This window comes from Momordica charantia (genome assembly GCF_013281855.1).
Source record: "Momordica charantia cultivar OHB3-1 chromosome 6 unlocalized genomic scaffold, Mcharantia_2.0 BLBB01000006.1, whole genome shotgun sequence".
NCBI lineage: Eukaryota > Viridiplantae > Streptophyta > Magnoliopsida > Cucurbitales > Cucurbitaceae > Momordica > Momordica charantia.
In genome coordinates, this window is record NW_028275164.1 from 5,059,892 (window position 1) to 5,085,888 (window position 25,997).

Sequence of the window (25,997 nt, forward strand, 5' to 3'; positions counted from 1 at the left end):
CTGCCTCACTAATTAGAATGTAAGTATTATTTTTTATACTTAGATGTCCAATTTAGTAAACATAATAAAATTATCATTTTTAAAAGTATTGAAAAGTAATTAGAAAATATATATTTCTAATTATATATCCAAGTATCATGAGAGTTGAGACATTTTCAATTAATTTCTTTCATAAATCTACCAAGTTATTATACATGTGCACATCCCACATATAGAATTATTAGCTTATCCTTCTTATTTTTGATATTAATCTTAAAAGAAAAGATCTTGAAATTGACATGTCACTTATGTCCATGTATTAAACATATGTCGACACATTGACATTTTCATCAGACATATCCATGTATCTATAGATTCGACATCGACATGAGAGGTAAATCGACATTTCCATCATATTAAAAAAATCAACCAAATATGAAAAATATCGACCCAATGACACTAATACATCCCTAATATTAATATTAATAATTTTTAACTTATTTATAAATAGAAAAATATTTATTTGTTAATTTAAATATTTTTTACAATTTTTTAATTTCTCTAATTTTTATAGAAATAGCAATGGACATCGATATTTTCATGAAATTGAAACCTCTCATTTCTATCCGTGTTATCATTTAAAACCTTGGCCCATGGAGCAAGAAGATAAATTTTCAAATTTAGTTTTTAGTTTATTTTTTGGACATGAAATCCAAATACAAAGAATGGACAGAAAAAATAGAAACAAGTTGAAACATTTAATTTATAGTGCCGGCCAAAGGTGGTATGGGGTATCCCCCAACATAGTTTAATTTACCTCAAAAATTAAAAAATAAATAAAAACCATATGTTTAATTTGAGACAAAGTCTCGTAAACGATTATTTTTTTTTTGTATCTTAGAGGCTGTCGTTTGACCATATTATGCCATGACCTTATTTTTTCCTAATATTTATTTTTTCGGAAAGAATTTTTTCCTAATATTCTAAGTTCTAACAATGTCCTTCAGATTGTTCCATTCAAAATTAAAGCAGGAGAGGCTTGGCTGACGAGGCATTTAATTAAAAAAAAAAAGAGCCATAACTATTTTTATTTGTCGTCTTTTATTTAAAATCCTTACCATTTTTTGTTTGTCATTGTATCTTATATTTTAGGTTAAAATTATTATTTTTTATTTTTGAGAAAAAAGGTTAAAATTATTAATTTGCTATTTATGTTTCGTTTTAATTTGATTGGGATGATTTGAGCTTAATTTCAATTGAATCTCTTTGGTTTACTCTCTCTTTTTTCCTATTTATGTTATTCATATCTAAAATTTTCATTAATTCAACTAATTGACACAGGCAATTAAATATCATATAAATATAAACATGATACACTAACATGAGTTTAGTTTAACAATAATTAACACATACATATCTCTGATCTTGATTTCGAATTCCATCAACTAAAATTCATGTTAGCTCTCTTTTTCAAGGTTTGAATTAGTAAAATTTCTTATTATTACCAAGAGATATGGATAAATCTTTTTTATGTATTATAGTTAATTTTATCTGTATTTTTATTTGTACTCTAAACATTTATTAAAGTTGTATATCCACGACAAAGACGGTTATAATTATATTGTTATTTTGTTTGTTTAATTTAATAATAATGTCTACCATTATAAATAGAATAACTCACAACAGAATACCACCAAACGAGAATTAAAAACAAGTGAATTAAATTAAAAATCAAATTAAGTAGAGAACAAAGTTTGAAAATTTCTCTGAGAAAATTACTAAGGAAACATAAACTTCCAATGGATGATATCGAAACAGAGAGCCGAAGGAGAGGAACAATAGGATAATCCCAAAAGCTAAGTCTAATTTGACTCATTATTTTTTGACTGAGTAAAAAGATCCTTCACAAAATTTCTTATTCTTAGAACTACCTTCTAAAAACAATTTAATTTCTAAAAAATTTATACAAAAATTTAATCAATATCAACTAATAATTGGTTTCTCAGCTTCCAATCCAAATAGACCATTAATTCAACAATTTACTTAAAGGAAAAATACTTAGGTGATTAATACTGGGTGATGATGGGTGAGCACCACCGTTAAACATTTAACGAATAAAAGAGAAAAATACAAAAATAGATCATCGTTTTAAAAAATAATTAACTGTCCATTTTTTTTTTTTGTTAAGTATTTTCCTTATTGTCTTTAAAAGAGATTACCATAAATTTGAGACTTTTTTTTTAATTAAAGAAAAAAACACCTTTCATATTATAAAAAAAAAAGCAACAGATATAGCAAAAAAATATAATTAATGGTCAATTAAAAATGTAACCATTGCTTTTTTTTTATTTATTTGTAAATATAACAAAAAATGGAGGCTCAACCCAAACATTAAAAAAAAAAAAAAAGTCGAGTATACCTCTCGCATTGATCTGCCTAAATATCAAGTATACTGTGGTGATGTAATTCATATATTAGATTTATCAGTTATATCAGTGAAGTATATTACTAATATATTTGATATATCAATAAAAAACCTAAAAAAAAAAATCTTCTATTCAAAAAAGATTCATCATCAATTGATAGAAGTAATATGAAATATTTGATGATAGGTAATATGAAATATACCATTCTCATATTAATTATTTTGTGTACGTAATTCAATCTATTAAATATATATACTAGTAATTAACTAGAGAAAAAATAGAATAATAAAAAATAAAAAAATGATTTTGTAAATTTCTATCATATTTGCGAGAAAATAAAATAAAAAATTTGTAATATATTTGCAAATATGAAAAATATTTGTGCCACACATTAAAAATACGTATAAAAAACCGCTATAAATTTGATTCATATTTCAGGGTATAAGCCCATCGTTTTATATATACATACATACATGCGTAGATATGTATATATAAATACATATAATTAAGTATATGATGAGAACCTGTCCTGACAAAGTCTGCATCTAGGGAATAAATCTTCAAATCTTCCTCTCTTCAAAGTATTAAAAAACTCTATAATTTTGCCACGTAAAACCAAAATTCAAAATTCAAAGCATCAAATTCATCACACTTTGACAAAGTCGATAAAGTAGAGATTACATGAACACTTAATTATTAAATCTTTAATCTATCTCCCCCAGCTCCTCTGTTTGACTGGGAAATATAAATTAATCAAGCAGACAAAACTAAATAATTAATATTTCCGCCACCCTACTTTTCGTCTCTCCCACTCAATAATCCACTATATAAACCCCCTAACCCCAATCTAATTTCAATAATTCTTCCTCTGATCTAATTGCTTCTTAAAATTAGTATAATTTAAGATCATGAAGAACCCTCTACGCCTAAAGTCTGTGAATCACATTTCAATAGTGTGCAATTCAGTGGAGAAATCTGTGGATTTTTACCAGAAAGTTCTTGGGTTTTGTCCTGTCAAAAGACCTGCCTCCTTCAGCTTCCATGGTGCATGGTACTGTTTTCATTTAAACAACCCAAAACCAAAATTTTTGTTATTTTGAAGTTGTTAATTTTGGTTAAAATTGAAAGTTTAATTGATTTTTGATGGATCTGAATATCAGGTTGTTCAACTATGGCATCGGAATTCATCTGCTGCAATCTGACGACCCAGAAAGCATGCCCAAGAAAAGACCCATCAACCCTAAAGACAATCATCTTTCATTTCAGGTCCCTCTCTCTCTCTCTCTCTTCTATAACTTTCTCACTCTTCGAGAAGAAGAAGAAAGGAGGAGCAATCGTCTTTAATTAAAAAAAAAAATTGTATAAAATATGTGGTCTAATTAAAATTGTTCTTTCCTAATTTGCCTCCTAGATATAAAAAAAAGTTGGATAAAGTCTGAAATGATGTACTTTAGTATCTAAACTTCTTCTAAAAGAACTATTTTTGTTTTTGAACTTTTAAATTTTTGACATATCTATTCAGTCCTTTAAACTTTTAAAAATAACAATTTTTCTTGTATTTATTAATCATGCCTTTTTAGTTCTTTTAGATTTATTCAACCAAATGCTTAGTTTTGAATTCGTTAGATTTTGATATTAATGGAGTTTTCTATATATTTATAAATTTTGTTAAGTTTTTTTTTTCATTTATTTTTCACGTGGATTCTTAACCTCAACTTTTGAAAGTTTAGTGACGAAGACAAAAGTACAACTTTAGAAATTTAGATAACGAAATGAGATTTAAATAAATTTTCAACTCCGCATGAGCTAACGAGAGAGTTTTACGTGCTTAGCAGAGCGAGAACATGGAAACGGTGGAGAAGCAACTAAAAGAAATGAGAATAGAGTACGTAAAGTGCGAGGTAGAAGACGACGGGATCTTGGTGGACCAGCTCTTCTTCCACGATCCCGATGGCCTAATGATCGAAATATGCAATTGTGAGGATCTTCCTATTTTGCCGCTCTCCGGCGTCGCCACCACACCTCGTTTGTGTAGCATTCAACAAGTCGAACAGCGACAAAAGCTGCACCAAATCCAAAACGCCGCCGTTCAGATGATGCAGCTACAACAGCTACTCATTAGCATCCCATGCAATGCATGCACGTGAGAAAGATCGAAACAGAAGAAGAAGAGAGACGATTGATTGATTCTGTACGTGTTTGTCGTCGTCGTCATCATCGCTATAAAAGATGATAAAATTAAGGACAATTTTGAGTTCTATTGTGATCGACTCGCGTTTTCTTTTACTTCTTCTCTTTTTTTTTCTTTTTTTTTTCTTTTTTTGTAATTTTCCACGTAATGTGTATTTAAAAAATAAGATGTGTATGTATCTTGATGGAAAAGAAAAAAGCTGGCTGATTTTTTTATTTGTTTTTGTAATATATATAATGTGTGTGAGTTCGTTACTCTTAATATTTATGGTAAAAAAATAACTATGATTAGTAGGTAAATCTCCTACTTAACTTCTGTTGTGTTTATTACCAAGTAGATCACAAAAATGTAGAAATAGAGAGCAAAAGTGAGCGGGTTTCTCCATATAAGTTGAATCTACTCCGGATTTCAATTTAAAAAATTTGGAAAACCGTTGATTTTTTTTTATTTAGTACAATAAATATGGAGATAGGGATTGAATCTTCAGACTCTAAGAAATGAGTAAGATAATTTATACTATTGAACTATATTCATGTTGACGAAAAATATTGAATTTAATCTATATAATCAAGAAATGCTTTAAGAGATAAAAAATAAAATAAAAAACTAAATAGAAGTAAATTAATTTATAATCTTGTTCATGAACTACATGAAAAATTAAAACTTAAGTTAAAGTTGAGGGCGATTATTGGAAATACAAAATATATTGGATTACTTTTGCTTATCTTTAAATTGTTGAAGTGCAACATTGAACTCTCTCGTCTTGTTTTCTCTTATGCTAACTCTAATAATATTTTAGCAATGACTGTGATCAAAATGCTAAGATTCCATGAACTTAATTGAAATAATCGAGCTTATACATTAGCCAAGTTCAACCGTAAACTAAAACACTAGTAACATTTTTTAAATGTCGAGGATTTTCTTTAGTACAACATGTCAGGTTGGAGCTTCAAAAAGTCTCGTATATAACAGTAATGTCATATTTGAAGGAATAAAACAGGAAAAAAAATTGGACAACTAAATGTACTAACTCACGTTAGTAATACTTTTATTTAATATAAAATGAACAAAATCGAGTACTCACCTCCAATCTGTAACATGATATAACGTAGTAAGTGCTAGTCCGAGCATATTTGGTTGCAATCCGAATTATATTTTTTGTTTTCAGATTCACTGAATCAAATGAATTCAGTCCATATCTATTTAGCAAGTTTGTTTTTTTAAAACTGTTTTTGAATTATCTCATTCAAATAGTATAAAGTTTGAAAATTGGTTTCAGTGTTTGTAGTATGAATTTAAAACTTTAAAATGCATATTCAAATTAAAAAAAGATATTAAAAAATTGATAAATATACTATTTTGTATTATAAACTCATTTTATTTTTGTTAAAATTAAAATAGGTAAAATATAATATATTATAATTTTAAAAATAATAGTTTTGCAAGATTTATAAAGTAAATATTTAGTTAGTAACTAATTAAACACTTTGAACAATTTTTTAAATTAAAATTATATTTATAAATCTGCTGTCAAACACAAAACAGTGAAAATATGGAATAATTTGTAATTTGATCTCTTATTTTCAGATTTTTTTGTGACCACCCACCTCATTTTGTTTTTTTTTTAATTTGTAATTCGGATTAAATACTATATTTCCATATTAGATCAATTTTAATGTTTTCTTAGACTCAATGAATGAAGGTACGTAAAATCTTTTGTGAAAAATAATATTCGTTACCATAATTCTCTTATTAATCCTACTTTAATCTTTTTAATGAAAAGAAAGTAAAAGAACAAAGAACAAAGAAAATAAAATAAAAGATCAGAAGCTAGTTTTTTTTTGTTACAAAAATAAGATTTATCTTCTTGTTGGTCATATAAAATTATTAGAGTCATTTTTTTCAGTTCAATCACAAGAAATGAAGATTTGAACTTTCAATTTGTTGAGGAAGATATATACTTTAATTAGTTAAGCTTATCAAGTTACCACACCAAATTTTTATTGATTAGTATATTACAATTCAAAAAAATTCGTAAAAGAAAATTTCATTATATAAAATTTAGATATTGAGTCAATATTCTAGAATTATGTTGATTTTTAGTTAAAATAAAAGGAAAGTCAAATTTTAGGGTTATTTTGATAATTTTTAAGATATGAGGTTGTTTACTAATAATTTTTTTATGAACGATTTAAAATTGTGTTTGAAATTTTGGATGAAAGGTAAGGAAAAGTGTCTGATATATAATAAAGTCATTTTTTTCCTAATAAAGTAATACTATCAAATAAATTCCAAAGGTATAACATGTAAGAAGTATAAAAATATCAACGAAAACTTAGCTCAACGATAATTGACACTTATTTCTGATCGAGAGTTTATGATTTCGAATCTCCACCTCACTGGTTGTGAGTAAAAAAAAAACATGAAAGTACATCCACAGCAAGGAAAATGAGCAAGAAATCAACTTTATTTGTCCCCCCCCTAATTACAAGGCAGCTGCTTTGCGCCCATAAATTCAAAGCTATTTGTTTCTTATTATTTTTATTTTTTTTTACGGAGAATTCAAAACTAATATAAAATAAAAATTAAAGTGTATACAGCTTATGCGTTAAGTTTATAATATTTTACATATGCCCATCGTTCTGGCAACCTTTTTTTATTTAGTTATTTGTATTGCTTGGTTTAATTAAAGTTTAGTCGTACTAAGATAAAATAATTAATTAATTAAATTTAGGCTCAAATGTGACTTTTTTTTTTGTGTCAAAAATTGGATTCACTCAAACGATTCTGGACCCCTAAAAAAAGTTGATAACATCTTCACGAAAGTTCAAAAAATATTTCAAATCTAATGGTTTGAAATTAAAAAAATGACTTTAAATTATTTATCTTGTTTAAAATGCATACAATTAAAAATATTTGTTTAAGTATTTGTAGAAAAGGAAAAGAAAATAAAGGGTTTATTCATATATTCTTTTAATCTTTAACATGAGAAGGTTAAATAAGTAATTGAAGTAGAAATTTGGCAAAATCTGATGGTCTGATGGCCTCAGTCGGGTCTAGGAATTTGTTTACGTGAAAACGTAATTTGAAATTTCATTATCTTTAATTTGATAATTAAAAACAACCCAATTTATTATAGATGTATCAAAATTAAAATCCACTTTAAAATCCAAGGTAACCAAACAGACTATTAAATTTAGAATGTAAGGCACTTTCATTCCTTCATTTTAAAGTATTTTTTCCTTGCATAAATCAACCCAATGCTCTCGACTAGATTTTAAAAATTAATAATCATCTAAAACGACATAAGCTGAAATTAAATAATCAGAGTATTATTGGCACGATGGTTATATATATATATATATATATACACGCGCGCACACAGTATTAAGAGTTTTGTAGTTAAAGAGAGAGAGAGAGATTTGTTTTTTTTTATTGATTTTTACGAATTTGCTAAAAAAAAATAAATCCCTCCGCACCAAGGTTAAAAATGTCAAGAGACATGTCGAAATGTTGACATGCTCGATATGGACATAGGGGAGAAAAGTCGATTTTCCCCCATGTCATCGACATGTCGACATGTCTTTTTTCTTTTTTTCCTCTTCTTCTTTATTTTATTTTCATCATCTTCCTACTATGTCACTACAGTCTATAATTTCTCACTAACTTCGATGATTGTAATCTTAGTATGTTCAATGAGACATTCCATTTTAATACTGTATAGAGTATAACTAATAAGATTTGGAATTTGCTTTATTGATAATTTCTAATCCAATCTAGTCTTTAGTTACACAATTGAACAATATATGTGAAATATTGATATATATAAATATTGAATAGATAACTTAATTAATACCAAGATGATCCAGGAGGATCTAGTGTACTATTTTAATAACTTTGATATAAATTACAATAGTTCTCCCAAGTCGTCATAGACAGAAAGTTTTGAAGGTAGTTGCTCAAATGAGTAGAATATGAAGCACATATGGATCTCATTGGTAGATAATTTGGATGAATTATACAATCACGAGGATGAGGTGTTTGAAAATTGTGTACATTTGATTGGAAAGTTGGATTGATGATTGATTTGAAAATGTGTTTGAAAAATGTGTAAATTCAAATTTGAAAAGAGAAGTAGGTAAAAAGTAAACATGTACGAGTTAATTAGAATTTAGAGTTAATTAGAACTTAGAAATGTATTTGGAAACCAAGTCGATAATTATCTCATTTCCAAATGAATCCTATTATGAAAAATACTAAAAAATTTACCATCAAAGTTTACTTTACATATTCAAATAATTTTCATCAATCTTCATTAAAGTAAAAAATCTTTTTTTTTTTTCGATATTTCTATCGATATCGACATTTTCATTAGTAAAATGGTCATATTCTTACATTTAATGGTTAAAGGTGATCAATTATAGATTAATTAAGTTACAATTCAAGTTTTATTTGCTAATTCAAAAAATTTCCACAATTTTCATTATTTTTCCCGAAATATCCATCGACATCGACATATCCATGTCCTTAAAATCAGGACCTCGATATTTTCATCAACATCAACATTTTGAATACTGCTCCACACACAAAGTATATTACTCGAACTTCTTGTATATATATATATATATATTTATTGAACTTGTGAGTCTCTCGAAACTAAAACGATGAAAGATATATGTACTTACATATTAACTCAATTAATTGTAATTATAACAACAACATTTTAAATTTGTAAATATAACAAAAACAACCATAAAGATTCAGTCTAGATCTATTAATGACAAAGTCACAAAAGATAAAAATAGTTTTGGAACATCTATTAGTTTAATATGTTAATATATATAAATAAGTGATATTTATAGAAAGCTAAAAAGAAAAATTACGTAAGAATCTAAGTGTGATTTTTTTTTTTTAATAAATACAATACTTGCAAAATCATGAACAATATGATAACGTGAGTTGTGATCCATTAAAATTTCTCTTTAATTAATTGAGTTTCATGCGTGGCGGAAATATTTGGGAATCACAAATTAAGGAGATCTAAAATATATATTTAATTTTAAGTTAACCAGAAATTCAAGGGATCAATTTCTCATCCTATGATCTGTCCAAAAAAGAATAGTAAATCATTGGACAATCTTTATAATTTTAATAATTATTTTTTTTCTTTTAGTTAAATCTTGGGATGATCTAAATGTTGCCAATGTGGGGGACGTCATCAATTTCAGCGGGAAAATTGTCACGTTGATGCCAACATCACTCAACATTTTATTATTACATTTTTTGTTGAAAAAAAGAACTATAATAATTATTATAAATTGCAAAGTTTAAAATTTTAATCCAAATTGGTTGACTACCCTATTCCTTAGGCTCAGCTTTCGGTTTGTGTTGACATTTTTAACCTACAATAATTACACATCTGGCCACATACGTCAACTTTGAATTTACGAGAAAAATAATTAAGTGCGTTTGATTTTTATTTATCTTTTTATTTTTTTGATTAACTTAAGGGCACTTGATTAAATATGTTAAATGGTTCTCAATTTACTTTAATATTCTGACCAATTTTATCTTTTAAGGTATTAAATTTTTCAATCGTGAAAAACATGTTAAATTTTATTAATGAAAAATTAATTGTTTTATTAATTAGTAGCCATATTTAGACATGTAACATGTGACTTGGACGAATAGATTTTGTCGATGAATAAGTTGAATTTTATAAACGGGTTGATTGGATTATTTGTGTCATATGTTAGTAAAGTAATAATTTAATAATATATCACCTTTTTGTTAACTGTTCTTTACGAAAATAATCAAATTGGGAAATTTTGAATATACATTCCGATGAGATTGAGAGTTTCAAAAAATTAAGAACCAAATAATTTTGAATATACTTTACGATGATTAGGAGTGTAACTGAGCCAGGTTAGGTCGTGTGGTTTTCAGGCAAAATAGGAAACTCTCGAATCGTCCCAAAGATGTTTTGTTTAGCCCGAAGCAGTTCGGGTCGGTTTACATATTTTTTTAATATACATACTTACTTACTTACTGTAAGAAGCTGTCGATTTTATCAAAGTTTGTAAAGTTCCTTCTTCCTCTTTTTTTTTAGGAAAGATTACAGATTTACCATTGGTTGTCATCACCTATTTTGCTGGGTTCATTCGGGAGCTGCTGTTGGGGTTCTATTGCCTGATGTTGCTGGATTGTTGTTGTCTTGTCGAGAGAGAACAACGCACAAGGTAGGGTATACAAAACCCTCAATTCGTTAGGTCAAAATTTATCCAACCTGACCACTGTTAAAATCAACCTGACTCAATCCGAATTGATTTTAGTTAGATTAAATCTTTATATATATGCTAAACTATGCTCAAATTGATATCAAATGAAAACTAAAATGTATATGAAGCAAAAAGGAAAAATCATAATTTTTGAAAATTACAATAAATATATATATGGTAAATAATATGTGTGATGTACCATAATATCTTTTTTATTAAATTATATGATTTCTTGCCCCAATTGAAGAAGCACTAGATGGGCCTGCATCAAATCAAAAGGCATAACTTCTCATCTTTTTTATTTTTTCTTCTTTCGAGGCTTGAGGTGTTGGGTGTTGCTTTATAATAATGCAAATGATGCATAAAAGGAGGTAGCAATTCTTTATTTATTTGAGAATAAAAGACATCATTATTTGGCAAATTGTACCATTTATATAAAGACACAACCAGTTGGATTTTTTATGCTCTCTTTTGATTCATACAGTATAAACTTCCCTAGTGATCTATGAATTTGCAAATCATTTACTTTTTTCTTATGGTCTCAACATGTGTCACTTACTTCTGTATTTGTTTGTGGCATAAATGAAAAGAGGATTAATTAATGTAATTTTTGTCTTAGTGAAATCTACCACATAATCATGTAATTTTTATCTTATAGTAGATAAGTCATAAAATATTTAAACAACAATATTGAAGGTTCATCGATCAATATTGTTGATGTTGAATTTTATCAAAGATTGAAGGTTGGTCACGTCTTCACCTAGATGAGTTACGAGGAAGTGAGTTAAGCAAGAGAAGACCTACGACTATGAAGAAAAATTCAAATCAATTCGAGTTTGAGCTGAGTAGGTCAGCATCAGACAGAATTGCGGAGCATAGGTTGGTGAGGTGTGTTAGCCAAGATCTTTTGTTCCTCCCGAACTACATAGGTTGAACCATATAAAGTTAGTGTACTAACACCTTGAGGTAGATCACCCAATCTATCATGAGAAGTATGATCCATTGCTCGATCATATTTTACTATCCAACAAATACCTATCTTTTGCTAACCATCATTAATTTTTTGATAAATTATTTACGCTGATAAGCAAGATGATAGGTGCTTAACCAAGGATTTTTCATATTTAAATTTATCATTAAGAAATGAGCCATTAACAATTGAAAGTGATATACATAATTGAAAAATATAGTGGAAATCTTTTTATGAGTTACTTAAAGTAATTTAATTTGTCCCTGATTAGTGACGAAAAGTAAAACAAATTTGGTGACGTTTTCTCACTCTCATTGCTATATCAAATTCTGGCTGGCATGCATTAAGAAATGGAGTTAGAACTAAGCGTTAAGACTTTGAAAATATGATAGAAGTAGAACTCAAAATATATTTCCATCACTAAATTTTCCTAGAGTTGTGAGTAGTGTTTTAACATAAAAAAAAAAAAAGTATTTAAAGTCAATTAAATTTATTTTTATCATTCATCGGACACATATCTTAATTTAATTTATGTTCAAATACCATTTTATTTCTCTATTTTGGCTTTTGTTAATTTTTATCTGATTTTGGTTATTGTAATTCTAAATTTGATCCATTTTTTAGTCTTTTATATTTTCAAGATGTCTATTTGAATTCTGTATTTTAGAAAGTGGGCAATTTAATCTTTATTTACAAAATTTTATATACTATAAAAATATTTTAATATAAATTTATGACAACATTTTAAACAAGTCAGTATATAATGGAAAAATGAGATAAAAATAAAAATGAAACCATCGGGATAATCCATTTTTAAAAACAAAGAAACCAAAATAGACATTTTGAAACTACAAAAACTGAAAGAGTGGAGAATCGAACTCAAATTAAACCAACATAATAAAATGAACCAATGACCCAAAGTCGAGATTACAGTAACTAAAATAATATTTAAACATAAATAATTCATTTAAAAAATCATAATTAACTTATTAAATCAATATCGTATGCAAAATTCAATCACCATGACAAAACGTTTGAACCAAACAAGAATGAGCAAAATCAAACTACAATTAAGCAAGATTTAATAAAAATTGCAAATTAACGAAGCTAAAGATTTTCCTCCATTAAACATTGGAAAGTTGATACAAATAAGGGTAAGAAAATAGAAAACAACACAGTTCTTTCATTTTCAGAACAATTAATTCTGTTCTTTCTGTTTCTCTGTTTCTTCTCGAAACACAATGCCAGGTATTTAAAAAAATAAAATAAAAGAAAATAAAAATACATTCCAGTAAATCCCAGGCAAAAAAATAAAAATAAAAATGATCGAAGAATTAAGATGAAGGAAAATTAGTTAATTACTCCGATCGACGATTGATGGATTTCTGATGACGATCCCGGGCGATGGGGCGGCCAAAGACGCGGCAGAATCCGCAGCCGGCGAACTTGGGAGAGGCCGGATCCGCGGAGCTGGGCGGCGGGGACGGCGAGATAACGGCCATGCGATGGGCGGCGGAGGAGGATCGGGATCGGTGGAATGAGCTGGAGACGGATCCGACGCTACGAGATGGCCTCAAAACGGCGTCGTCTTGGAGAAGTTCATGGCAAGTGGTTGGTTTCAATTCGCCGCTGAAGAATCTGTCGTCCCAGACGCGGCCGGAGGAGCCCTGTCGCCGGAATGACACGGCGGACCTCTGCAACCCGGCCATAAAAAAATTCTCTCTCTGTTTTCTTTTTTTCCTTCCTTTTTTAGGGTTCTTAAAAATTAGAGCGTTCTAATTTATGTTTGGTTTTGGTTTCGGTTTCTTTTATTCGTTATATTTTCTGTTGGGGTTTCCTTGGTTTTTGGTTTATATAAAACGGGAGGGAGGAGGGTATGTGGAGAGTATTGCAAATTGGTAAAAAAGGGTAAATTTTACAAGTTATCCATCTGGTGTGAGGTTAAAAATAGAAATTTTTACTGCCAACTTAATTTTGTTATTATTATTATTCATATTGGATGAAATCACTGTCATAAACCCAACAAGATTTTTAGTTGACCAAGTCACTCGCCATCTTTCTTATCCTCATGCCTTGCTTTTCTACTTTCTAACATGTTGTTCGCAATCCAGGGCTATTTACGACATAATTTCGGTTTTGGTTTCGGTTTCGATTCAGTTTAGTTGGTTCGGCTTGTAAGATTGTTTGGATTGAAATATCCCAAATTAAATACAAAAGCATCCATTTCACAATTTTTTTAATGCATGTAGTCCCTTTGATCCTTAATTATTATTATTTTTTATTTTAAATTGAGTATTCTCTTATATATAATTTCTACATGGTATAAATTAGGAACATCATCATAATTGGAAAAATTAATTGGTTGCCCAATTTGAGCATATCAATTGATTAAGATATGTGTTATTGACTAAAAAGTCAAAGGCTGGAATTCACACATCTGCATGTATAACTACAAAATAAATAAAAATTTTGATTGGGGCAAAAAAAGGTAGTCCATAAACCTAATTAATTTGAATAACTAGATTTGAAATAAATATATTACAATTAACCATTCTTATTTTTTTCTTTTTAATTCTAATAAGAACAAGAATTCATGAGCTTATTCAAATTGGGTCCTCAATTGATAATAAAATTTAGGTTAGATTACACAAAGTATCCCTAATTATTGTCATTTGTTTCAAAAGTTTAAATACTAATATTTTCATAAACATTTTTAAAATAATTTTTTTTAGCAAATATCAATTAATATTCTGAATGAAAAATTGAGGTAGCATAATCTAGAATAATATATTATTTTAGGTTCGAAATTGTTTCTGCCCATAAACAATCACATTATTCCAATAGATATTTGCTCCAGGACATTTTCGAAACTATTTATGAAAATATTTAAACTTTTTTTTGTAAATTTTACCTTCCCTGTCTGTGTTAGTACTCAGTAGATGGATGCATCATGCATGTATCTGGGAGTAACTAAATGGTTCAATCAAACCATCATTTGAGAAAATCGAATCAAATCCATCTACCTTAATCACTTTATTAATCATTATTATTAATTGATTTTCATTCCGATTATTTAACATTCTGATTACTTATAAATAAATGAAGCCTCAGATAGGGAAGTTTCAATCAGATGCACACTCAAATACACAATCAAGACAGAGATGGTAAAGAATGGCAAAGTTAAGCTTCTGGTTCAGCTACCACTAACTAAAACAAGATGATTTCTGGCCCCTACACGACCAGGAATCAGTGACAATTATCTAGGAAGATTTCATCACAATTAGCAAATGATAGATTTGCAAAAAAAAAAAAAAAAAAAAAAAAAACTACTACCATTACACTAATTTATTCAGCTAAGTATCGATTTCCTTCACAACCTCCACCTTCCTTTTGTCCTTCAGGATATCACTCAGAGGTTTTGGTCCTCTAAAGTCGGCTGAGGATGATGTAGATGCATATGCATATGCAGATCCGATTGAATGACGCTTTTTGATCGAAAAGTCTCCATTTTCTTCTACTACTCTTCTCTTCTCTTCTTTGATCTCAGAAAGGGTCTTTGGTCCTTTGAATGGAGCGGACTTCAGATTGTATCTGCGCTCTCTTGAAACAGGTTTTCTTGACATGTCGGGCAATGGATGTTGTTGTCTGGCCAATCCAATTCCATATCCGTCGCAATGCCTCCAGGGCTTGAATTGTCTTGAGTGCCTAAAAGATCCATATGGACTAATACTATTTGAAAAAGTTACACTTTCTGGAAGTGATCGTCTAGATATCTTCCCGACCTGTAATGCCAGTCTTCTTCCAAGTGGTGGTGGATGATATAAACCATGCTTTCGAGGTTTTGCAAAGTCTCTACTTGTTCGAAAGGAAGACCCATTTCTTCTCCTTGATATACCAATAATTGAACGATTACCAGAAACACAGTCTCTCTGCAGATAACTTCGAAGATCAACACAATTCCATTCCTCTGCATCTAGATTCACGAGTGTGAGTTTTCTCTTTTGAGAAAACATTGACTCTAAAAGTTTCCTTCTTGAGCTGCTGATAATGTTTCTCTTGTTGAAAAGGGCAGATTCCCTCTCAAAATGATCGTATTTACGCATCTCACCTTCATACAGAAGTTCTACATCAGAGTGCATAGGCTCATATGCGATAAGGTCATCAAAGTCATTCCTGCATAAGTCGGTATCCATTTCTCCTTTCTCCAGATTAGTTGAGAGGTGGTACTCTGGATCATCATCGCTATCCAAATTCTCCAACCCATGTCCTACGGCAACATTGAAGCCAGGGGATGATTCCCAGAAGTTTTCTTCCTCGGTACAATCCATCGTTGTCTCCTCATTACTCTGACCTGCATCTGCATGTACATGAGATCTACTACTATCATTAGATCCTTCAGCTGCAGTTAGTGAGACAGGCTCATCAACAGCCAGTTGTTCACACTCCGATACCGAGATCGGTAAATGGGCACTTTGATGTGAGACATTTTCAGCAGATGGTTGTTGAAACGTCACATCAATTGTTGGGTCAGATACATTTTTGGATGGAGGAATAATAGCATCTGTAGAGGCTAATCCCTTTTTGTTTGCTGAAGCTGGTTTATCTTCCGAGGAAAATGTATTCGACGGATGAACAATAGCATCTGTAGAGCCTAAACCCTTTTTGTTGGCTGAAGCTGGTTTATCTTCTGTATGGCCGCTAGGAAATCCTGTCTTTGTAGAACTTGGAGTAACAGTACTTATATCATTGCCATGCAAAAAGGAGCACATATCACCTTTACTGCAGAAGCCATTGAAATAAAAATAACAGGGAATATTTGCCTTGTTCACAGGTACAGAACATTGAGAAGATTCAAACACTTTTCCAGCAGGACCATCCATTGGCTAAGGAGAAAAAAGAAAACACAACTTTTTAAAATAATATTATTACATAATGAGAACATGGTATAGTTCCAAGAAGACCGTCATCAACTTAAATTAATAATCACAAAGCAAAAAGAAATCAGCAATTGTTTGTTCAACAAAGGGAAAAAGTTAATATCTAAACTATTAACAATAAATAACAGGTCGAGTCATACATGATACGTCAACCAGAATAAAATCATTATGAATTAGGCAAGAAGTTATAAACAAAGCATCCTTAATAAATAGGTAGTAAGTAGGTTAACAAATATCGCAGGATAGGTACTACACTCTGTAATGGACAACAATCTATTGGATTGCATGATATTCTTTGTAAAGTGCGTGCCTGAAGAAATCTGTTTACTCCTGCCTGACTTCCAAGTTCCAACAAATATCTTGATCGATTTAACTAATTGATATTTAGTTATTTACATCATCATAACTATTGACACTCACAAATCACTAGTACGCCCATCTTCCGTACACTTGTGAATATGACTACAGCCTCTTTTCATGTTTATGGAAAGAACAAAGTTCAACAATCTCTCCAACACAGAAAAAGAGCTGTTAAAACCTAAAAGCTCCTGGGTCCATCTGTAAAGATAGGCAATGCCTTTATGAAAAAATGGAAACCATCATCGTTAATTGCATGACAAAGTAAGCAAAATTTGTGATTATGTACATACCTAAGTTATGGGGATTAAGCCTTTAAGCAAAAGCATAACACGTCGTATTCAAACTTGAGAACCAGGAAAAAGTTTTCAACAAAATGGCACTTAATTCAATCCATATACTTGGGGATACCCAAGTACCACCATCAGAAAAACGTGTAACTCCTCGAATAGAAATTTACTAGTATAGAATATAAAGAAAGTGTGTTCACTGTTCTGACGAAACAGGCATCATAGCTAAACATTTATAAATAAGGCAGATGAAGCAGCCACTGACTGCAACCAAGTTCATGGGAAATTTAACAAACAGATTATCAGCTTCTTACCGGGTGCCGAAAACCACAGGCTGCATTTAAGCAGTTTCCCGCCAGCCAATAGAAACAATCTCTGGGATTCAACCTAGCAATCTCGCTGTGCCGATACTCACAATCGAACCCCTGAGAAAGAGTAGTTGTCACTCGCCCAGATGAAACACGAAACGGAGTAGAAGTTGGCTAAAATCAATTACACATGCAGAATCTAAACATAAACACGAAAACCAGACTCCACATTAAAATAGAGAAACCCAATGATCCATGGGTAGAAAGTGATTGAAAAAGACCGTCGGGACTGTCTGACGCCCCGTAAATTCAAACACAGAAACCAAACCCACTTCTCTCCAACATTAATAAGTAAAATTAGAGAAACTCGAATAGAAAATCTTGCCGATACATTTCGGCAGAATGCAGTCAGAAATCCTGAAACGCAGAGCAAGATCCTGAGCGTCGGGGTAAATTAACACAACCGTAAACCAAATTCTCCGCTCCAGACGCAAAAGAACAGTGGAAAAACGTATCGAGAAGGCATTCTAACATTAAGAGAATGAAAAAATCGATGAACTAAAAGAAGGGTTTGATTATTTGAGCAAGAAATGCTGACCTTCTTGCAGGTAAGAGGTGAAGCCAAGAAATAGACGCAATCAGTGTTGCGTTTCCGCAATTCTTCCCCCATTGCTGTTCTCCTCAGAAGAAATTGGAAGACGAGAGAGCGTGTGAAAAGAAGTGAACAAGCAGCAACAAAATCATCGTCATAAAAGGGGCTTCCAATTCCATCAAAATTTTCGAATTTTGATTTTACATGGCGGAGATCATTTTAAATTAAATTGTGTAGCGAGCCCAAACAGAATATTTTCAATTTCACTTTCCCGTCCTATAATTTCCAAATTTGCATTTTGTACCTCCAATTCCACATGATTAGATTACGGACGCGAAAATAATAACAATTATACTACAAAAATAAATAATAATAATAATAATAAAGTGTAAATATAGCATAAATTTTCTTTAAAAAAAAATTCTTTAAAAAGTACACCAATATCTGTCAATCAATTCGTATGTCTATTAGTGGAGTCATTACATTGTTCGATGTTAAATGATGAAAAAACCACACTTTAAATTGATAAGTTGGGTAAATTTAATTTTGATAATTGCACAAGTCTTAGAAATCGTTATAAATTGAGAGGAAACAACTAGGCAGGAGTTCGAACATAAGATGAATAAATCACCACTCAACCAGATACAATCTTATAAATATTAATATGAAATTAGAGTCTAAAATGCTCAAACGTGCCTCCAGTGAAAATAAGATCCCATCGGCTCAAAATATTAGGAAATTCCAATAATTGTTTTAATTATTAATTAAAAAATGTTTATTTTTATTTGAATATTTTAGTGACAATTTTTTTGGACAAATTCAATGAGCGAAAAGAGTTATAATCTTGAGAGGCATATTAAGAATCCATATTGAAAAAATAAGACATCTAACCAGAATTTTATAATAAACATAGTCTACCTTTAATTACCGATTGATTTTGAGATGAAATATATGAATCTTAGTTAATTTTGTGTTTAAAAATATTTCATAGTTTAAAGAATTTATCAATAAAGTTACAAAATTTAAAAACTATGAGATATTGAAAATTTATAAATATATTACACACTTTTAAAATTCAATCTCAAACTTTAAGGAGTAAATTTGTAACTTGACTTTCCAATAATAAACTTTGTATTCATTATTCCACGCTATATTGACAGCAAACTGTTTTGGAATAAAAATTCCTAATGTATTTTGTTAATTTCACAAATTACGAAAATGCAAAACACAGGTCCGCTTATGAGGGTCTAGTTTATTATTTGTAAATTTGTCTATGAAAACAAAGTTTGTTATTTGTAATAATATACGTGATTTAATTTATATAATAATTATCTAACATTTTTACTTTAATATCTATCCTCTAAAAATATATATTTATCTGAAAAATAAAGAAATAAACAAAGATCCAATATACTTAATCACTACTTCTAGGCCTTCGTTCTTGGAAATACAAAAGAATGTATATTAAAAGTTGAATCAAATCGTCAAAACAAGCATAGCTCATTGACATATATTTCCAACCTTATAGTTGTGAGTTCGAATCTCTTCCCATGGAGCAATCCTTGAATGTCTGGACCAGCTTACACATACTTAAAAATTTACTATTTATACTTTAAAAATTTTAAATTTTGTATCTAATAGATATGTGTTGTTAACTCTATCGGATGGGCATATATGTTGCATCGTTGAACTAAACTCATGTTTACTTTAAAGATTAATTAAAAACTTTTAGAAATACTTCATACATGACGTGACGTACTTTTGTTGGTCTATATATATAGTATTTAATAAATAAGATGATCCGGTAAAATAAAATTTAGCCTACAAAATTTCGCCACGTTAGAAACAAAACTTTACAATTTCACGAGGAAAGAAAAATTATGTAATTTAAGGTAGATTTAAAAAAGAAATTATTTTCCGTATGAATGAATATCGTGGGGGGAGGAGATTGGAGGTATTTGGAAGCAGAGTGATTCCATCAAGCGAGCTGCCCCACTGGCCATGGCCTCCATTTTTGTCATTCTTCCTTCTTCCTACCAACGGTTGACAGCGCTTTCACTGATAAAAGGGCTGAAACATGACAGATTTCAATAATGTAAGATTCTTCCATAACTCTTCGTTTGACAATTCAATCGTCCAGCTTCTTCTCATGTCTTACCTAGTTTTGCTATACAGTAATTTGCTTTAATTCTTGTCCTTCCAAAAAACGCAACAAACTATACTGTACAATAATCGTAGCTTTTCGCTCTTGTTGCTGCAACGCCTTGAATGTGAAGAAACCCACAGGCGATTCTTCTTCTTTTTCTTGAGAACTTTCTTAGTTATGGCTTTTCTCGTGAATGTCGTCGCGTTTTTCTTGATATTTTGTTCCTGAGAGGTATTTGGGTATTGACCCATGAACAACATATGCTGTTTTTTTTTTTTTTTTTTTAATTTGTGTTTCTGCATGTTGCTACAATCCAGGAGAAACCCAGTTTTCCAGAGTTGATTGATAAGCCCTTTTTTTTTGCTCCACTGAATTTGTTGTATGGGTACTTCGTGAGATTCGAAGTTGAACTCCACTGAAATTCTTGCTCTGTGCAAAAAGGATGCTTGATGGAGGGATGGCCATGCCCTTATATACACTGAATTCCCCAGCACCTATTCGAGGAAATGCCAACAAGACCACTACTAGCTTTAGGAGGAGATTAGACCTGTATTCAGCTGTACGGATTTCCTCTGTTCTTCAAACTGATGAGAACGACAACTTACCAGCATCCAAGAAGATATCAAGTACAGGAAAATCGCTGTCAAGAAGTCGAACCCCCAGACCCCTCCTTGGCCCGCCAAATACTGTGGGTGTCATAGGAGGAGTCTCGGTCTTTTCTACTCTACTTTTTCTTGGAAAAGCTCGTCTGGTGGAGTTTTAAGGATGGACAAGAGAGCATACCTTTTGTAGTCTGCAGTGATTCTACATTAGACAAAGGGCTTCCCCCTCTTACTTCATTGAGTACATTCAGCACAAATTCTTCTCAACATGGCCATAATGATGCTCCGATAATCGAGAATTTCAAGCGGAAAAGGGTGTTTCTTGAGCAGTCCGGAGCTCAGTGCCTAATCACGCCTTGCCACATTTCACATAGGTGGCTTAATGACAAATCTGAGAGCTGCAGATTACCTTTCATTCATGTGGGAGATTGTGTTGCTAGGGAGCTGAAAGAGGCTAATCTTAAGCCACTTGAGGCAGGGAGCAATGTCCGGATTGGGTTGCTTGCCACTGATACATCAACAGCAGCTAATTTTTACAATGAGAGGCTACAGAATCAGGTTTTGCAAATACATTCGTAGCTAATGGATGCAGTTGACATGATTGAAGGGAATTTTTCTACACTACTTAGTAGATTCTAGAATTTTCTTCTAATTTCATTTTTTTTCTTCTGTCATGTTGAATGTATCAGGGCTTTGATGTTGTCTTGCCGGATGAAGCAACCATGGACCATATAGTAGTTCCTGCAGTTGAAGCTTTGAACAAAAGGGATCTGGAAGGAGCAAGAAATCTGTTGAGAATTGCTGTCCATGTTCTCCTGGTAAGGGCTGCGAACATGGTAATACTTGTTTCTGACGAATTTCTTAATCTTCTTCCTCCTGATGACCCTCTTCTGAAAAAATGTATTGATCCCATGGATGCATTAGCCAGGGCAGCCATTAAATGGTCTAGATCTACAGACAATTTACATGAGAGAACTTAGGCTTTACCTCTCTTGGTGCATAAGCTTCATAATTTATGTATTCAAAATTTCAGAGATAAGAAATTGGAGCAATCAACTGTTGTGTATTAGGATATGGCTCAGATTAGATGGTCTACTCCTTTTTCCTTTGGTAGATGAAATATAATCTTAAAATATGAACAGGATCCGAGAAAGACCAAAGCATCAAAATATCAAAATATGTCACTTAAAATTCTTATATCTCTACCTCAACTAGTAACATTATTTTCTTTTGCCTGCAAAATCATAAAAGAGGTAAATTGCCCATATTAGAGCCATCCAGACACTGTCAGCAATCCTATCGGGAAATCCATGAATGGTAAAATAAATGATGAGAACATCTATTCATCAGTTACAGACACAGGTGGTGTTCAGAACAATGTAGATGAACTTGGAACATACATGTGCTGTCATCTAGAAAATGGTCTATGAAGACTATTTCCACCTACTGTGTACTTTCAGACAATGAGTGAACAGGAGCTATAAGGATTCTGCCTCAAAAGAATAACCATTTATTTTTGCAAGGAACAGTTGGGTGTATGCTTTCGATGTCAAGGCTCAAGCTATGCAAACTCAAACGAGCCTCGAAAGCCATAGTGCTGCAACGAGTTCAGCTTGGAATGTTGATCACTATGTTGATTCAAATGATCTTTAGCATCATTTTCCTTTTTCTTGATATACCCAAGAGGAGATAAGTTTGTGAGCAATTGCATAAGGGCCAGGAAGGAACATGGGAGCAAGTCCACCATCTTCAGAGTTGGAATCTGTAGACTGGGTGTGTCCTCTTTCAACTCCCTTGCACATTTCTTCCACTTTGGCTGCTGCAGTTTGTTGTGCCTTCTCGTATTGAGTTAACGTCAAAGCTCTTTTCACGTCTTCTCTACTGTGCCATTGTGCGTCTATGCAATGAATTTCAACCAATTCAAATTCACTCGATTTAACGAGAATTGCATAGATGAATTGTCTAGAAAACTTGAAGCTTTACAGCACCAACAATAGTAATTGTAAGACAATTATACATGCATGACTCATGAAAAAATCAGTAAACATACCTTCCAACTCTCTCTTGTCCACATTGATATCAAGTGATTTTGCATATGCAAAGAACCCAACCATCAATTGACACGGCATAGTGCTTCGTCCAACTGAGAACAAGCCACATGAGTATGCAAATCAGTAACAGCATATATATTTTGAGAATTACAATTCAAACAAAATGGTGGAGATTGAAACCTACAATCTTAAGGAAGGTTATACATATAGTAATAGTTCTCCACGTGAAACATGGAAAAAAGAGTTGTCTGATTATGTTTTTGTTTCAAAAGCATCAACATACTGTTTAATGTGACATTTATTACAGAGTGGAGAGAGATGTGGTTAAGAAACTGTAATTTTTGAGTGATCAGACCTGGCCATGGCTGAGAGCTGTAATAGACCACCTCTTCAAGTTCAATGCCAGTCTCTTCCATTGTTTCTCTTATCACAGCTTCTTCCAAGCTTTCTCCAGGCTGATGAAAAACGAGTAAAGAAAATCAATGAACTCCTCTAGTTCATGAAACAAGATCAAAGTTAGAACTATAGAATGCACATTATATCAGACAGCTTCTATCATTCTTGTTCTTGACAAAGAAAGGTACCTCCATAAACCCAGCTAAGCAACTCCATTTTCGGGGCACATATCTCGATTGCCTGCTTAAGAGAGCGCGGTCATTCTCCGTGTCAATGACTAACATGATAACAACCTGCAATGAATATCCCAACAACCCAAAGGCATTAATGCATAGCCTACTATGCTGGAATTCAACAATGATTAAAGCAGAAGATCGTGATCTCACGGGATCGACACGAGGGAAAATCCTCAATTTACACGAGTGATTGGAGCATTCCTTTTGCAGGCCAGCTTCCACTGGGACTGTCCTTTCTCCACAATGTCCACAGAAACGTGATGTTCTATGCCAATCTAGCAAAGCCCTGCCCTGAGTGATCAATCCCAAAAACCAGGTAGGTATGCACAGATTCAAGCACACTTAACTAATTATGAATGCCCAAGATAAAAGTAATTTTGAAAGAAGGGAGGAAGGAACTGGGCAGACTATCAACCAGAATAAGTACTTGATAAGCAATATGAAAGTATTGTTAGGTAATGGACCTCTCCAAATTTACACAATAGTATGATATTATCCACTTCAAACTTGAATCAGCATAGTTTTACTTTTTAGATTCCACTCAAACTAATGAAGATGTTATCTTTACAAAATATTCCTCACTTCTAATACTGCGTTGTCTAAAATAATCTCAATGGGTGCTGTGGGAGTGAATGTCAAAGATTTGACAAAGAGAAAGTAACACTCGTTACAAAATATAGCTATGTAGCTGAGAAATCCTCAGTTGGCATCTCAACCAACAAGATATCAGTTAGATAATGCCCAATATCGAAGAGAAACGATGCTCGTATGTTCAATTGAAAAACCAAAGTAATTCTTCAGTCCAATTTTGAGCACTTACATGGCCAGCAATAGCCAACTGCCCCATAGCCCATGTATCCAACCAGTTCGTGGCCACCATAAGAGTTCGCAGCTCGACAAAACTGAGCTGCTTTTGACCCAATTCCGCAGCCAAATTATCCTCGCCAGACAAGTCAATCGCCCAATAAACAGCATCTTCTTCAACAGAGGAACCGAGATAAACCAACAAATCTGCTGTTAATTGCGAGCCAGAAATGGCCAATAGACTCTTGCAATCCGCCAGACTGATCCAACCCAGACTCCAATTAGACGCCGAATCATCATTCCCCTTCCCGCCATTGCAAGAAACCAGAGGCCAGCCCTTTCTGAAGGGCAAAATTCTGAAATCTGGGGAAGAGAGCAAAGGGGTTTTCTCCAGAAGCCTCGTTTTCAGGGATTCGAACGATGAATTGGGCGAAAAGGGATCTTCGGGTTTGGGGGTTTTGGACCTTATGGGGTTTCGCGCGAAGGCATGGGACTGCAAATTAATGGACATGGAAGGGGCTGAGCTGAAAGAACAGAAGGTTGCCCCATTGAAGGAGGGGCTAAACGGCGCGCGAAAAGGAGACGTGGAGGATACGATTGACAAAAGTGTCGCTCTATTTCTGGTAGAAAATGAGGGCGTTGGTTCATGGAGGTTGATGATGGGCGTTGAAGGAGGAAGACGAAGAAGCAGACGAGAAGTCGATTTTGATACAGTGGCGATTGTTCTTGCGCCGTTTGCCATGAGAAGCTCAAGGCGATCAAAATTTAAAAAGCATCTTTTTTTTTTTTTTCTGGATAATAAACGGAATTTTGCAGCCATGGACCATTTTTTTTTAACGACCATCGTCGTATTAATTATTATATTCCTTGGCATGAAAATTTCATATAGAAATAATGGAAAACATGTTAAGTAGATGATATATAAAAATATAAAATAGTCACCCTTGCTAGCGCCATGTATTTAGATAATGGAAACGTAGTGTTATGATGCATCTCAACTTTATTGATTGGAGCATTTTATTTCAGTGGATATTAACTCCCATGATTTTTATTTTATTTCTAAATTATTGAACTTAAAAGCTAGATTATTATAGTAATTAGTAACTTTCTCAGTTTTTTTTCTCTAGAACCAATGTAACTTAGTCGGAGAACAACACAGAGTTTCGAAATCCCCAAATCTACCACACTATAGTTATGACCTTCGTAATAGTTTGACTTCCACCAAGCTCTAAAATCCCATCCCAATAATCCTGAAAAGTCAATAATAACATGTTCATAGAAAAGAGATTAACATTAAAATCAAGAAAATGGTTCCAAATGTCTTTGGTAGCGTTGCAATCCCAGAAGAGGTGTTTCCATGTCTCCTCCTTCCTCCATTAGTAACTCTCTCGTTAGTTATAAAAGTGTCGCTCATGAAATATCTCGTTTATTCAT

At 31.9% G+C, this 25,997-nt stretch overlaps 4 protein-coding genes and 1 non-coding gene across 5 annotated transcripts; 2 read left to right on the forward strand and 3 right to left on the reverse strand.

Moving 5' to 3' along the window:
• Positions 1–3,278: 3,278 nt before the first annotated feature.
• LOC111014557 (glyoxylase I 4-like) lies at positions 3,279–4,816 on the forward strand. Its single transcript, XM_022289342.2, has 3 exons — positions 3,279–3,456; positions 3,566–3,671; positions 4,241–4,816. Exons 1-3 carry the CDS (start codon positions 3,314–3,316, stop codon positions 4,550–4,552), a joined length of 561 nt encoding a protein of 186 aa, XP_022145034.1. The 5' UTR covers positions 3,279–3,313; the 3' UTR covers positions 4,553–4,816.
• Positions 4,817–13,202: 8,386 nt separating this feature from the next.
• On the reverse strand, positions 13,203–13,553 carry LOC111014577 (plant/protein). The gene has a single exon (XM_022289367.1). The coding sequence runs from the start codon at positions 13,551–13,553 to the stop codon at positions 13,203–13,205; it is 351 nt and encodes a 116-aa protein (XP_022145059.1).
• A 1,403-nt stretch (positions 13,554–14,956) lies between these two features.
• Positions 14,957–18,572, reverse strand: LOC111014546 (zinc finger CCCH domain-containing protein 32). Its single transcript, XM_022289326.2, has 3 exons — positions 18,335–18,572; positions 17,743–17,853; positions 14,957–16,727 (listed from the first exon to the last, which is right to left on the reverse strand). The coding sequence occupies exons 1-3, from the start codon at positions 18,404–18,406 to the stop codon at positions 15,198–15,200; spliced, it is 1,713 nt and encodes a 570-aa protein (XP_022145018.1). The 5' UTR covers positions 18,407–18,572; the 3' UTR covers positions 14,957–15,197.
• Positions 18,573–20,267: 1,695 nt separating this feature from the next.
• On the forward strand, positions 20,268–22,467 carry LOC111014484 (uncharacterized). The gene is made up of 4 exons (XR_015791694.1): positions 20,268–20,423; positions 20,916–21,634; positions 21,766–21,894; positions 22,328–22,467. It is a non-coding gene; the product is annotated as an uncharacterized LOC111014484 (transcript).
• On the reverse strand, positions 22,374–25,401 carry LOC111014483 (nudix hydrolase 19, chloroplastic). The gene is made up of 6 exons (XM_022289231.2): positions 24,580–25,401; positions 23,910–24,050; positions 23,712–23,816; positions 23,483–23,582; positions 23,127–23,219; positions 22,374–22,973 (listed from the first exon to the last, which is right to left on the reverse strand). The coding sequence occupies exons 1-6, from the start codon at positions 25,381–25,383 to the stop codon at positions 22,732–22,734; spliced, it is 1,485 nt and encodes a 494-aa protein (XP_022144923.2). The 5' UTR covers positions 25,384–25,401; the 3' UTR covers positions 22,374–22,731.
• Between the last annotated feature and the right edge of the window lie 596 nt (positions 25,402–25,997).